The sequence below is a fragment of the Peromyscus leucopus genome, chromosome 10 (assembly GCF_004664715.2).
Source record: "Peromyscus leucopus breed LL Stock chromosome 10, UCI_PerLeu_2.1, whole genome shotgun sequence".
Classification (NCBI taxonomy): Eukaryota; Metazoa; Chordata; class Mammalia; order Rodentia; family Cricetidae; genus Peromyscus; species Peromyscus leucopus.
Genome location: NC_051071.1, coordinates 3344248 through 3357767, shown reverse-complemented (window position 1 = coordinate 3357767; position 13520 = coordinate 3344248). Strand labels below are relative to the sequence as shown.

Below are 13520 nucleotides of genomic sequence, written 5' to 3'. Positions count from 1 at the left end.
CCTTAGCCTGTCTGCTCTATTTTTCCTCAAGTAGACTAATTTAGCATCTTGGGATTAGTCACAGCTGGATAGCTTTCCTCTCTAAGCATTTAGGACTCGATTAAGCTGAGATCCCACTGGGTGATGGCTGCTTGGCTGACCCTGAGAAGATCCCTGATGCTCTGCTGTAAATCTGGGACAGTAGGTCACCCTGGGTGTCACAGTGGGTGGACCATATGTCCACAGGAACTCAGGACAGGGCAAGTCTGTGTGGACTTCAGTCTTGGGCAGAATGGGACCTGGAAAAGCCAGGATGGGCTTCCTCAGAAGGGACTCAAATCAGAAGCGTCCTTGGGAGTCTCCAATAGCAGCAGTGGGCACCAGTACCTGGTGTTCACCTGAGAAGTAATTACCCCATGAGAAACTTTGTCCCCCATGTTTACTGGAAGATGAACTTTACCCCAGCCATGACTGGAGCTTGTTCTGATAGACTCTGTGTTTCTTACCCAACTGTTCACCATTATAACATAGTAGACTCCATCTTTAATCAGAACAAGTGGGGCCAGTTTGAACTCCCATGGCCCATTTCTCTTAAGGCATGAGCAGCTTCCTTCTCTGACAGCATGTTCTGAAGGATGTTGTTCCAGCCTGAGCATTGCTTTGGAGGGATAACAGAGGACTCCGTGAGAATGAAAACATGCTACTCGGCAGTGGGGAGGGAGTTCTGTTTCTCTGCATGATTGATCTACGCAAATCCAAGTCAGTATTCCTGTACCTTAGTGATGACACAGGAAGCCATGAAGCTCTTGTCAACATCTTCTACCCCTGTAGCAGGCTTTCTTTTGTGCCACCAGCCACCTTCCAAATCATGACACGGAGACTTATTATTAATTATGAATGCTGAACTTTATCTAATGCTTGTCCCTCTAGCTCTTACAATTTATTTTAACCTGTTTCTCTTCATCTAGGTTTTGCCTCAGGGCTTTTTACCTTTCTTTCACTCTGTATGTCCTACTTGATGTTTGGTTGGCTGGCAGGTGCCTGGCAGGCCCTAGCCATCCATCTCCCTCTCTTTCTCCCTCATTCTCTTCTCTCACCTCTCTCTATTCCTCTCTCTCTATTTCTATCTCTCTGTGTGTCTCTCTGTCTCTCTGTCTCTCTGTCTCTCTGTCTCTGTCTCTCTCTCTCTCTCTCTCTCTCTCTCTCTCTCACACACACACACACACACACACACACACACACACACATAGATTCCCTCTCCTACTTATTCTCTCTGCCAGCCAGCCTCCCTTATCCCTCTACTGCCTAGCTATGGACTGTTCAGCTTTTTATTAGACCAATCAGGTGCCTTAGGCAGGTAAGGTAAAACAGCAACACATCTTTTCATAATTAAGCAAATGCAGCATAAACAAATGTAACACACCTTTACATAGTTAAAGCAATATTCCACAACACACCCCCATGCCACGTATACACCAGAGTTCTCAACTACTTGCTTCCTGTTGGTATCCCTGTCTGACTCTACACTCTCCCTCTAGCTGACCTGCATTGCAACAGCTCTTCAAGATGGACCTGTGTGGACCCCCTGCCTGGCTGTACTGGCCTATAGATATGCCCCTGTGGCAGCCTGCTTGAAGGATCATGGGCTATTGTTAGTATTTTTTATCATACTGATGAATTACTGGAAGACTCTATTTAAAAGATAAATCTGGCTCACAGCTTCAGAGATTTGGGTCTACAGGTCACAGTGAGTTTTCAGGGCCTGGTGTGAGGAATAGTACCATGAAGGATTGATGGGCGGAGCTGCTCACTATATGGCCAACAGGAAGCAGAGAGAGAGGAAGTGGCCAACAATAATGCCTATCTTTCTAGGACAGGCCTTTAGCAAAGGCAGAACCCATAGTGAGGGGATTGATAGAACAGAGAGGCTCACTCCATAACAGACAGGAACGGGGAGAGAGAGGTGGCCAGCAACGGCATGTATCTTTTCAATGCTTGCCTACCCTTCCTCTAACTAACACCATCAAGGGATTAATCTATTGATTAATTGGAGTCCTCACAAACCAGTCCCATCTCACAATTACACCCACCATCTAGGGTCCAAACCTTCAACCATGAGCCTTTTGGGCAACACTTCATATCCAAACCATAAGTGTTCTAATTTGGAGACCGAGTCTGAAGTCAGACTCATGCAAATGCTGTAAGTACATGTAAGGTGGTGAGGCTGAGCAACGGAGCAGGCAGCTCGTGGTACTCAATGCATTTTAACCCTAGATAGGTTTATAGGAACACAACCCCACTCTACATGGTGCTGCATCTGTATCTCATCAATGTCTGCTGCCTTAAGCACCACTCATGTCCATGCAGTACAGAGTCTGTGCTGGATCCCACCCTGGGCCCAGTCCTCCTTGAACTGGGTCAGGGGAATGTTTGTCTCTGGGGCTGAGGGCTGCTAAGGGCTCCAACCCTCCCTCATGCAGGTACTGCTGCTGCTCCCGCCAAGACAGCATCCTTACTTCACAGCGGTTCAGCACCTGGCTACGGAGGCAGTGTGGTGGGTGAGGTCTGCTTAGGGGCTCATTCCTGTCCTGACTCTCCCCTCACAGGTGGGATCCCATTCATCCTGACCGGAGAGTTCTTCCAGCAGTCAGAGCGACCGGCAGCCTTCATTATCGCAGGCACAGTCAACTGGCTCTCCAACTTCGCTGTGGGGCTCCTTTTCCCCTTCATCCAGGTAGGCCTGACTAGGGGGGCCTCCAGCCATCACTCTGCCTGGGGACTCTAAGACATGGTGAAATTCCTCTGGTTACACTCTGATGGGTATCTCTCTCTCCATCTTCATCTCCCTCCCTCCCTCTCCCCACCTCTCTCTCTCTCTCTCTCTCTCTCTCTCTCTCTCTCTCTCTCTCTCTCTCTCTCTCTTCTCTCTGTCTCAACTCATACTATTGTCCCAAGGAAGGAAGCATATGTACTTTGACTAAGATCCTCTTTTCTCCCTCCCTCCCTATCCCGCTTTCCACCTCTCCCTCCTCCTTCCTCTGTCCCTCCATCCTATCCCCTTTTCCTCTCCATCCCTCCTCCCTCCTGTCTCTTATGGGAGCTGGCCCCAGATGCTATGGGCTGCCTCCTGAAGAATGGGTCACTTATTGCTGAGTGTGTGCAGGAATCCTATATTGTGTCCTGAACCTATGAACTATGGACCACTCTTGCAATGTGCTCATCACTGTGTCTGACAAAACCTCAAAGAGATTTTGCAGTATGTGTCCTACATACACTCCAAGCCTCCCAAGGAAGACAGTGATTGGTAGGAAAATGTCAACACATTCCAGAACCAGATGCAAATTCACTGGCGTTTGCAGTGTTTTGGGGCAACAAAAATGAGTGAGCCCCAGCCTGTGGTTCTGAGGCACGTGGACAGTTAGAGATGGGATTCTGAAGCATATGGGCTGCTACAAGTGTGTTCTGCTGTATATGGGCTGTTGGGAGGTGTGGTGGTCCCCAAAGACTTATCAAAGAAAATGGCATTGGAGTAGATACATGAGAAAAGTACGGAGCAGGGGAGTCTGGGAAGTACGAAGTCCAGGCTAGCGTAATAGCAGTGCAGAAGCCCCGATGCAGGGTCATGCTTGGCCTGGGTGGGAAACAGTATAGGGGCCAATGCAACTGCAGCAGGGTGAGGCAGAGGGTGGCTGAGTAGAAAGTAAGCTCATGAAGTTATCCACAGAGCAGAGCATGAAAGACAGGGACTTTGCAAGAGTTCTACACGGAGACAGAGCCCAGCAGCATTCAATTAGAACATGGAACTTCCCTACTACAACACCCTCCGGGGCTCCTTGATCCCCATGACACAGGGGAGTCCACCTGGAGGAGATGAGACTACATCACGTACCTCCAAGAAACAGCCTATCAATCTCTTCTCAAAGGGCATTTCAATCCCACCATCCTCCCTGGCCCACAATCCAAAACACTGCTTAGTGCCAGGCCAGCATCTCCCAGCTACCATAGTGCCAGCCAGAGGAGAAGAAAGCCCTGTCCCCAGCCCACCATGCCCAGACTCAGCACAGCTGCAGACCTGTGGGACAGCTACTTCTCTCATGGCTGCAACCCAGTTCCTCTGCGCCACAGCCCCCAGGGATGGCTTCTGCGTGCCTGTCATCTCCCATGGCCCTCAGCTGGGCTTACTCCTGACTCTCTTACAGACAAGTCCACTGAGGCCAGAGAACAGTGGTCATCCCGGGCTCCACAGGGCCCACCAAGCCCAGATCCCCTGCCCGATTCTCTCTGTGCTGGTCTGCCATGCACTGCAGCCTTCTCAGCCCAGCAGCTAGGAGGCAGGTGCACCATCCAACCTCCAAATCGTCTTTGGCTGCATTTAAGCAATGGCTTCCCGTCTCACGGTGCTACAAGCCCCTCCAGGGGCCGCCGAGTGCAGAGGAACCCGTGTTTAGCATTCTCCTCCTTGGGGCCCCTTGCTGGCTGCAGCTAGGACACAACAAGCTGGTTTTTTCAACGGACTTTATACCTTCAGTGGGCTTTTCCTGTTTGGTTAAAAGCTAGCAGGCAAAGCCTAGGGGTCAGTAAAGTACCCACTACATGGAGAAAATTAGCTTCAAGTTGCCTGTTGGTCGTCTTTCCCACTCCTTCCTAGCTGGGCCTTCCCAGGTCTGGGTCTGTGAAGCAGACCTGTCTTCTACACACCTGGGGGTGTGCAAAGTAGAAGACCTTATAGACACTACAGACTTAATGCCATCCTGCCAGGCCGGGAGTGAGAAGTGTCTGCTGCCATCTATTCACACAAACATCTAGTGAGCATTTGCCATGTATCAGCAAATGCTCAACCCTGTCAGTACCAGGAGATACAGCCTCCAGCAGCCCTTCAGAGAGGCTCCCAAGGTCACCCCCATGATGCATGTCAGAGCCAGAACCTGAACCCACGTTCCTTATCCTCATCTGTAAGACAAGGAGAGAAAGGAGGCCACTGTTTTTGGCAGATGACTATTCTAAAAGTCCACTTTTACTTGAACAGTGAATTTACCCAAAAAAACACACAAGGAGACAGATAAAGAATTACACAGAGGAAGTCATTCCCCGGTGTCTTCCCAGGGCTCTGTGTTGACTGATTGTGTGTGTGTGTGTGTGTGTGTGTGTGTGTGTGTGTGTGTGTGTGTGCCTTTGCATGCATTGGAGAGGTCTCCAGCTGAATCTGGATCCACTTGACCTTTATTTCACATCACTCAGATTCGCACATCATTTCCCATCTGCGTATCCCTCCAGTGGCATCACAGGGCTGCACCTTGTTTGACAGTGTCCTGGGTGTCTGGGTCTCAAATTTCATATTCATTTTCATTATCCCAGTCCACTCAGTTGGCTGAGCTGTCAAAGAGGAGGTCGTGGAGGGAGCAATGCCCACACACGAGGCACTCACTAGTATTGGTAAAATTATTAAGGCAACTCCACATAGTTAAAAGGGAGGTTTATTTTGTGGGGTACCTTACAAGTGAAGCAATAGGTAACAGGGTCTGAGAAAGGTGAAGCACAGTCCGGCGGTGTTATCTGGAGAATTCTGCTCAGTCTACCTCCAGCGTCCAGGGTCCAGGAACCAAGAGAGCTCCCCCATCTGAATCTCGGGTCTTCAGGGGTCCTCTCTCAGCTCCGCCTTGTAGCATGACAGTTACCGAAGCCTCAAAGGGGGTGGTATTTCCAGGTCAAAGCTGGAACGGCTACCCACTACCCACTAGGCAGCCAGACCGTGGAGTGGAAGTTCTTCTTGCTCCCACAGATCAGTCAGAATGGGCTGCGTTTTCTGCAAGAACTACTTGCCCCCAACTGAGGCCTGTAGACAGGAGTGAAGTTTTTGTTTCCAGTCACCCGGTTTGTGGTAACTTGTTACGGCAGCCATTGAAATAAATACAAAGCAAGCCAAGCAATCGAGTGTAGCTGGCTCTCCCTGGGCACGTCACATAGTGTGACTCATGGAATCCCACAACAGGTCTGTGAGTCCCATGTCCCCACTAGCCTCCTTTTACAGATAGCCGTTGAGGCCCAGAAATGTCAAGTCACTTCCCCGGGGTTGCCCGCTAACAAGTCCTAGCAATGAGACCAAACCTGCATGCTCCAGAATGTTCATTCTCAACCACTGTGGTACGCAGCCCTAAATCTCAGGCAGTGACACCCAAGCAAAGGGCTGAGAGGGTGAGAGTGATGTCCGGGGCTCTAAACGATTTTTAGATTGATTCCTATAAAGTCCTCGAGGCTCCTTGCTTTGGCTAGTAGGACAGCTGGTGGCAGCCACCCCTGACACTTGAGTATCCCCTGGGGCTACAGGACAGGCCTCCATCAGCCCTGCGTGTCCTGGGTTCCTACCAGGGACACATATCAGATAGCTGTGGGTTCCTAGAATACTAATTTAGAAGGCCAAGCAAGTGTCTTGTTTTTATTATGTTTATTTATTCAGTGCGTGCGTGCGTGCGTGCGTGCGTGCGTGCGTGCGTGCATGCATGCATGCATGTGTGCATACATGTACCTCAAACCTGTGCATAGGTCAGGGAACAATTTGCAAGCATCTGTCCCAAGGTAGATCTTGTATATTCTGCAGGCTTCAGGGCAGGGTGGTGCCAGTCTGTGTGGGGTACTTAATGAGCAGGGAAACTGTGGATGAGTGCTCAGAAAGTACAGGCAGACAGCCTGGATTTGCATGTCAGCTCTGCTTCTCTTAGGTAATGTGACCCTGGGCAGGTTCCTCACAGTCTTGAGACCTCATTGGTCAAGGACAATAGAAGAATCCCCTCACTGGGCTCTTGTGAGGGTCTGTGGTACAGTACTGGGAAAGCATCCTTAGACAGGGGATAAGGCTCTGTGGATAAAGTGCTTGCTACCCAAGAAAGAGGACCTGAGTTCAAATCCCCCAGCACTCATGCAAAAAAAAAAAAAAAAAAAAAAAAAAAAAAAAAAAAAAAAAAAAAAAAAAAGCTGGGTGCAGAATCACCTGCCTGTAATCCCAGTGCCAGGAAGGGGGGAAGGAAGAGCTCCTTGGGGCTTGCTGGCCAGCCAGTCTAGCCAAATCAATCAATTCCAGGTTGAGACCCTGTTTCAAAAGATAATGTACAGAGTGACTAAAGAGGACCATACAACAACCTCTGGCTTCCAGGTGCCTACACGCATAGATGTACACACGCAAACACACGAGAAATAGTAAAATAAAAAACGAAAGCCTCCTTACACTGGACAGGCCACAGCTTGAACCAGGACATGGGCAGAAGTGGGCACAGGCCTGCAGACAATCTTAGGGAATGGAATGGCATGGGCTCTGAGGGCTCCAGGTGGCAAGGCAGATCACAGACCTGAAGGGTGGTGCATATGTGTTTCCCAGGGTTGCTGTAGTAACCGTACATGCTTGATGCTGCATTTTAATGGGACACGTCTCCTCTGAAACTCATGCTGAACTTTGGTCCCCAGTTGTGCTGGTCAGACTTCGTCACAGTGAGAAATGCCTGAGAGGAAGTAGTGGTTTCTTGTGGCTCACAATCATCCATCCACAGTCATTCCCATCCATCACCAGCTCGCTCTATTGCTGTGAGTGGAGAATCATGGCTCTGAGGACTTGGGGTGAGGTAAAATAGTTCACATTGGTTGTGTCTGGGGAGCGTAGAAGAGATGGGAAAGAGCTGAGGACGATTTACATTTCTAGGGCACACCCCCAGTGATGCACTCTCCCCTGACTGGTCCCTGTCTTCAGCACTCCCGTTAGCTCCAGCAGTGCATTCAAATGATGACTCCACCAGAGAGGAAATTCACTTTAGAAGGCTGAGCCCTTGTGCTCCAACTACTTCCCAAAAGGCCTAGGGATGCTGCTGCAATGATGATAAGACCTTCAACACATAGGCCTTTTGAGGGGAGACCTCATCTCCAAACCAGAACTCTCAAACAGTATCGAAGCCTTTAAAGGGGTTCAGAAGGCTCCACCTTCGTGAAGATGTCAATGCTGTTCTCTGGGGAGTCCTCTCAGAGCAGGACATTCTAGCTGTGAGCTCAGCTCCCCTCTTCCCTCTTCCCAGGTGACTGATGTCCTATTGCTCTCATCTTGTGTGTTGTGTATCTCCACCTCTCCCATGTAAGGACAATGACATACAGAGCCCACCCACGTGGTCCAGGACTTCCCTTCCTAACTAGATTTTTCAAGGCATGTGCAAAGTCCCGTCCCACCCCCTACACTCTTAAAAGGGCATTCACAACCTAGGGCTGGACCTTTGAAGGCCATTATACAGCTGTTCATGGAAGTGAGGTAGGTTTGAGGAGCAGGGGCTGGACATGTGATTGGAAACTCGCCTCCCTCAATTAGTACACATAGGACCTGGACCCAGGAGAAGTCATGTGAGTTCAGTTCTGGGTGACTGAGTACCTGGCCAGTCATCACCCAGGAGATGATGAGAATGGACATGCTCATTGGGGGAGACACACTTTCTAACTCAGCACCCAGCAATAATCTCTACATGCACATCACTTCCTGTTCTCCATGCATTTTGGACAGATCCTGCTGGGCCTTAAGTGTCCTACTGAGGAATTCTCATTTGCTCCAGTAGACCAAAGGGATTCAATCCTGAAGGCCATGAGATTTATCTAGGAGTTTAGGATGTCTGGTGGATGCTAGAGAAGTGCCTTTCACACATTCTGATGCAATGTGGAGGGGGTGGAATTACCAGCATGTGTCAAAACAGAGCAAATTGATCTCAGTCACTAAGGCTGAGCACCCACTGACATCTGGTGACCCATGAAGGATGGAAATCAGTGAGAACACACAGAAAAGCATATGGATGTTTCTGCAAGACATCATTTTAGATACTCGGAGGCTGGATTGGAGTGGGAGACTCTGAGCAGGGAGACCTGATGGCTGAGAGTCTGTGGTTTACCAGGGATCCTGTAGCAAGGCCTGGAGCAAGCAGGGAGGGAAGGGAAGTCCTGTAAAGACAAGGTGAGGAACATGAGGGAGCACCTGCATGGAGATGCTCTCCCCTGGCTGAGCAGACAGCCAGGCTGGCAACGGGCACTTTGCCACCAAGCAGCTCCATCCCTGGGTCTCCTCCTGTTTCTGCAAAAGCAATCTACTGTTGACCCTCGGCAGCCTTTCATTCCAAGTGGTGGTGGGGCACAGGGCCTCTGAACTGGTCCAGTGGACAGATTTGCATAATTGAAATGAGGCATCATCAAAGCAATAAGGCCTTATCTGTAGGACACTGGCTCCATCTGGCCGCTTCTGACCAGAGCTCACTCCCTGCAGAAGCCTTGCCTTCAAATTCAGCTGCTTCTCGGCCCTTTCTTGGTTACCCCAGTTAGCAGAAGTGCTACCTTGTGATCAGCTTGTAGCCCACAGGACAGACATGGTTGTGACATGGGCTCTAGCCACACAGAGGCTTCAAAATGATTGAGTCCCTCTTATTTCATAGGTCACATAGGTTGTGGCGAACTTGGAAACTTGTAACTCCTGCGAGTAAGCAATGGCACCAGCTCAGGCTACATAGAGAGTTCAAGACCAGCCTGGACTAGACAAGATTTTGTTTAAAATAAAATAACACACACACACACACACACACACACACACACACACACACACACACACACACAAATAAACAAACAAGGGAGTGAAACAAAACCACATGGATGGTGTAGATACAAAGATAGTAGATAGATGGATAGATAGACAGACAGACAGACAGATAGATGATAGATTGATCATAGATACATAAAAAGATGACATGCGTATAGTCAGACAATAAGTTGACTTTGGGTTATTTATCAAAGACATACACATAACTTTGTCCAGCATTAGAAGAACATTGTAGGACAAAAGAAAAGAGACTAAAAATGAGAGAAATAAATAAACACAAACAAGAAGGGGTCCCAGCACAGACCACAGTGTTAGTGTGTCCAGAAGTGGGGTGTGTTGCGGGCTGAGGGGATGATGGCTCAGTGGGTAAAGCACTTGCCACACAGCGTGAGGACCTAAGTTGAGATCCCCAGATCCCCAGTACCCACGTAAAGCTGAACACCGGAGCACATCTGTAGTAATCCCAACACTGCAGTCCTGAGATGGGAGGCTCAGTGAATCCCCGGGAGCCCGTGGGCTAGACAACCTGCTGTGCACATATCACAGCAGCAAACAACAAACGACGGTCTCAAACAAGGTGGAAGGCAAAGACTGGCGCCTGGGGTGGGTGACTCTCGGACGTCCACATAAGCATCCGTGTGTGTATGCGCACGTGTGCGCACATGGACATGCACACACAAGTTAAAAGGAAAAGAAACGAGGGATATGGTTAATTTAGTCCTATGTACTTGAGGCTGGAGTGGAGTAAGAGAGTGCAAAACAGAACACTAAGAAGTCCACATGTAAATCACCCACACCCTGAGCATCACTGCCGATGGCCAGGGAGCCAGAACCGAAGGTGCAGTCCCACCGGCCCCGTGCCTGAGAGCCCACACACCAGGGACCCTGCCCTGAGCAAACCAGCATTTCATTGACTGTCCTTTTGCATGAGCCACAGCCAATGTTTTATGTAGGTTATCTCAGGAAACCTAACACAGCCCTGCAGGGCTCATTACTCAGCTACCACCAAGGGTGTGAGTGGGCCCCAGAAGACAGAGACCGGAGGGAACATGCACTGATTGGCATTTATTTCTTCCTCCTGCTTCTGTTCCTCCTCCTCTTCCTTTGTTCCTGTGAGATTCTTAGGGAATTTAAATTATAAATGATTCAGTTTGCTGCAGAAACTATGAAAATATCATGGACAGAAATGACCCACATTAACGTCTTCTTTCCTTCCAAATATAAAATGGGGATCTGTATATGTGCAGGTGCATGAGTGTGTGTGTGTGTTTGTGTGTGTGTGTGTGTATGTGTGTGTGTGTGTGTGTGTGTGCTTTTTGTTGTTGTTGTTGTTGTTGTTTGGAAACCACTGAGTGGATTGGAAGCCCATCTAATCTAGCTTGACCTCATACTACTTCTATAACACCTGGAAAGGCTGCTCTCAGGTGATACCACATTCGCAGGGATCAGGGCCCAGGACCTCAGTGTAGTACCTGTTGTTCACTGTGCAGCACCTGTCCTTTCTATGGTGACCAATGTGCCCTCGGGTGTTCGCTCAAAACTCTCCCAGACAGCCCAAATCCTAAAATATTGGTCAGTCCCAGCAAGTGGGACAGTTACCAATCACCCACAGCCACCCTCATCATGTCTCAATAGTCTCTTGCCTCCAGCCCTGCCTGTACCTCTGGCTCCCTGCCTAAGACAGTTCCCACGACACTGCATTTGTTGGTGGTTGCTGTTCATGACCTTTTTTTGCCAGGCAGTGTGTAAGCAAAAAACCTTCTGGATTACTTGAGCAGACTTTGGGGCCAAACCAGGTGACCTTGAATTCCAGCCATGCCGCTCAGCATTGAGGTCGGGGGCAGAGTAATCTTAACTTCCCCCGATGACTGTCATGGTCTTGTCTTTGAAACAAGAATGGTGCCTGTGTTTTTTTGCAGGAGGGATCTTAACAGACACCCTGCATGGTGTCTGCATGGGAGCTGCAGCAAAGCTTGTTGTTGTGATCCTGACTACTGAAAAGCTGTTGTCTGTCCTGATATCCTAGACAGAGAGACAGGGAGGAAAAGAAGAAGGGAGGAAGGGAGGGAGAGATGAGGGAGAATACCAACACTTCCAGGGCATTCGAGGCCAGACACAGAAAACACCAGAACTAGAAGGAACAGTCAGATGCTATGATGAGTTCTTGAGACTCCAAAGAGTGACATGTGTCCCCAGGATGTAGGAAGCTCAGCTGAGAGCCACTACCACACTTGCAAAAGAACATCTTAGATACGTGTTTTTGCTGTCATGGAAGACAGGCTTGAACCCAGTGTGAAGGATGGAGAGGCACCTCCTAAGCATGGACACATAGTTCTGGCCACTTCTTCATGAACGTCTAGATTATTATGGCAGAAATGAGTCATTCCAACTCAGAGCACCTTCTTGTGATAAATGAGTTGAATAGCTGCTTCTAAACCTAACCTAGAACTTCATTAGGTCATAATTTCATCACCTCCAGAGCATGCTGGGTTTTTGTGACCTTGTGTCTAGGAGATGCATGCCTCTCCTCTGAGCCCACCCAACCACACCACTACAAAGTAGGCCATAGGTCCACTCTGTGTGAGCCAGAGTCAGAATTCCTAACGTACTTCTCGTTTCCTTGCTCTTGGAAACAGTTACCCCCTCACAGTTCTGATTCAGAGCAGTAGGGGGGCGGAAAAAACTAAGATTTTTTTCTTTAATCTCAAGGGCCTTTTCCTAAAAGTAGTATTTTGCTAAAATTGCCTCATATTTTTAGCATAATTTAATATTCTACTGTATTGTGAGAAGAAATTTTCCTCCCTGAAACAAAAATCCAGACCACTTTAATGGCCATCTAATGACATAAAAGATGTGTTTTCAGATGCAACGTGACTGTGGCTAGCAGCACCCCTGAGAGCTGGAACAAAACAGGGATGTGAAGAGGGGTGGTGGCGAGAGCTGAGTGAACCCCAAGTGAGGTTCCACTCCACCCACAGATTCCGTGAGCTTGCGTCTTAACTGATGCCCGGCCCGGTTCCCACCCTCAGCCACCTCTCCTGTAAGGTCACACCACAGGGTGGGGGTGAACAGAGCAAGTTGGCAATCCCAGGCCAGGAAGCAGTTAGAGAGCAGTTGCTAAGTTTAGCATTGACTTGGTCGGCTCACGTCCTCAGTCCAAGCCAGGGTCCAGCGCGGGGCAAGGCAGCTTTGGAGAAGAACATGCTGCTGAGTTTCCATCCCATCCTGCCCCACCTTCCAGCAGCATGAACTTGGCAAATAACACGGACCGTCCTGGCAGGAGTGAAGACAGTCTAAGGAGAGATACTTATGCCCCGCCCATTGGCACCAATAAAGCAATGTACTGCAAGGAATCTCGTAATTCAGGCAGGGATAGGCTGAAGCCGTGGTGCCAGCCGGAGGACATACTGGTTCCGGGGAAGGAGCTTTCACTGAGGTCTGACAACTTACCAGACCGACGTGCAGGATGAAGCCAAGGCAATGTTGGATCAATGACAGGTCAGGTACAGGACTGCTTAGTTATGTACACCTCTTGCCTCCTTAGTTAAACCTAAACCTCGTTTCAAGACCTCCAAGAGTGGCTTGTGGCTCACTGGACATCATTATTTGTTCCTTTGCCCAGTGTGGCCACTTTGATACATCTCCTCCCTCTGCTTTTAAACACCCCTTGTCTCTGAGTTGCATCTTGAGGATGGGTGGCTGAGCCTTGGTAGGGAGAGCTGCCAAGGACCAGGCTCTGACCCTAACGACTCCAGTAACAACCTGACTCCAGCTTGGGTTTTTGTTTGTTTGTTTTGTCATCTGTAAAGAGGAACTAAGCAGGCCTGTAAATGGCCCTAAAGATCTGGCTCTGTAGTGGGGGCAGAGTAGATGTTCATTTGCTCCCTTCTTCTCCCTCCCCAACCTGACTCTGTAACAGCCTCCTTCTGCAGAGCCAGTG

The 13520-nt window shown here is 49.3% G+C and overlaps 1 protein-coding gene across 3 annotated transcripts in view; it reads left to right on the top strand.

The window, feature by feature from the left end:
- The window catches only part of Slc2a9 (solute carrier family 2 member 9), a 141031-nt gene that overhangs the window by 123055 nt on the left and 4456 nt on the right, over window positions 1-13520 (top strand). For all 3 annotated transcript variants that reach the window (XM_028882372.2, XM_037208896.1, XM_028882371.2), the window contains one exon: window positions 2586-2713. In XM_028882372.2, coding sequence (XP_028738205.1) covers window positions 2586-2713 — 128 coding nt within the window. The remainder of the gene's footprint in view (window positions 1-2585; window positions 2714-13520) is intronic.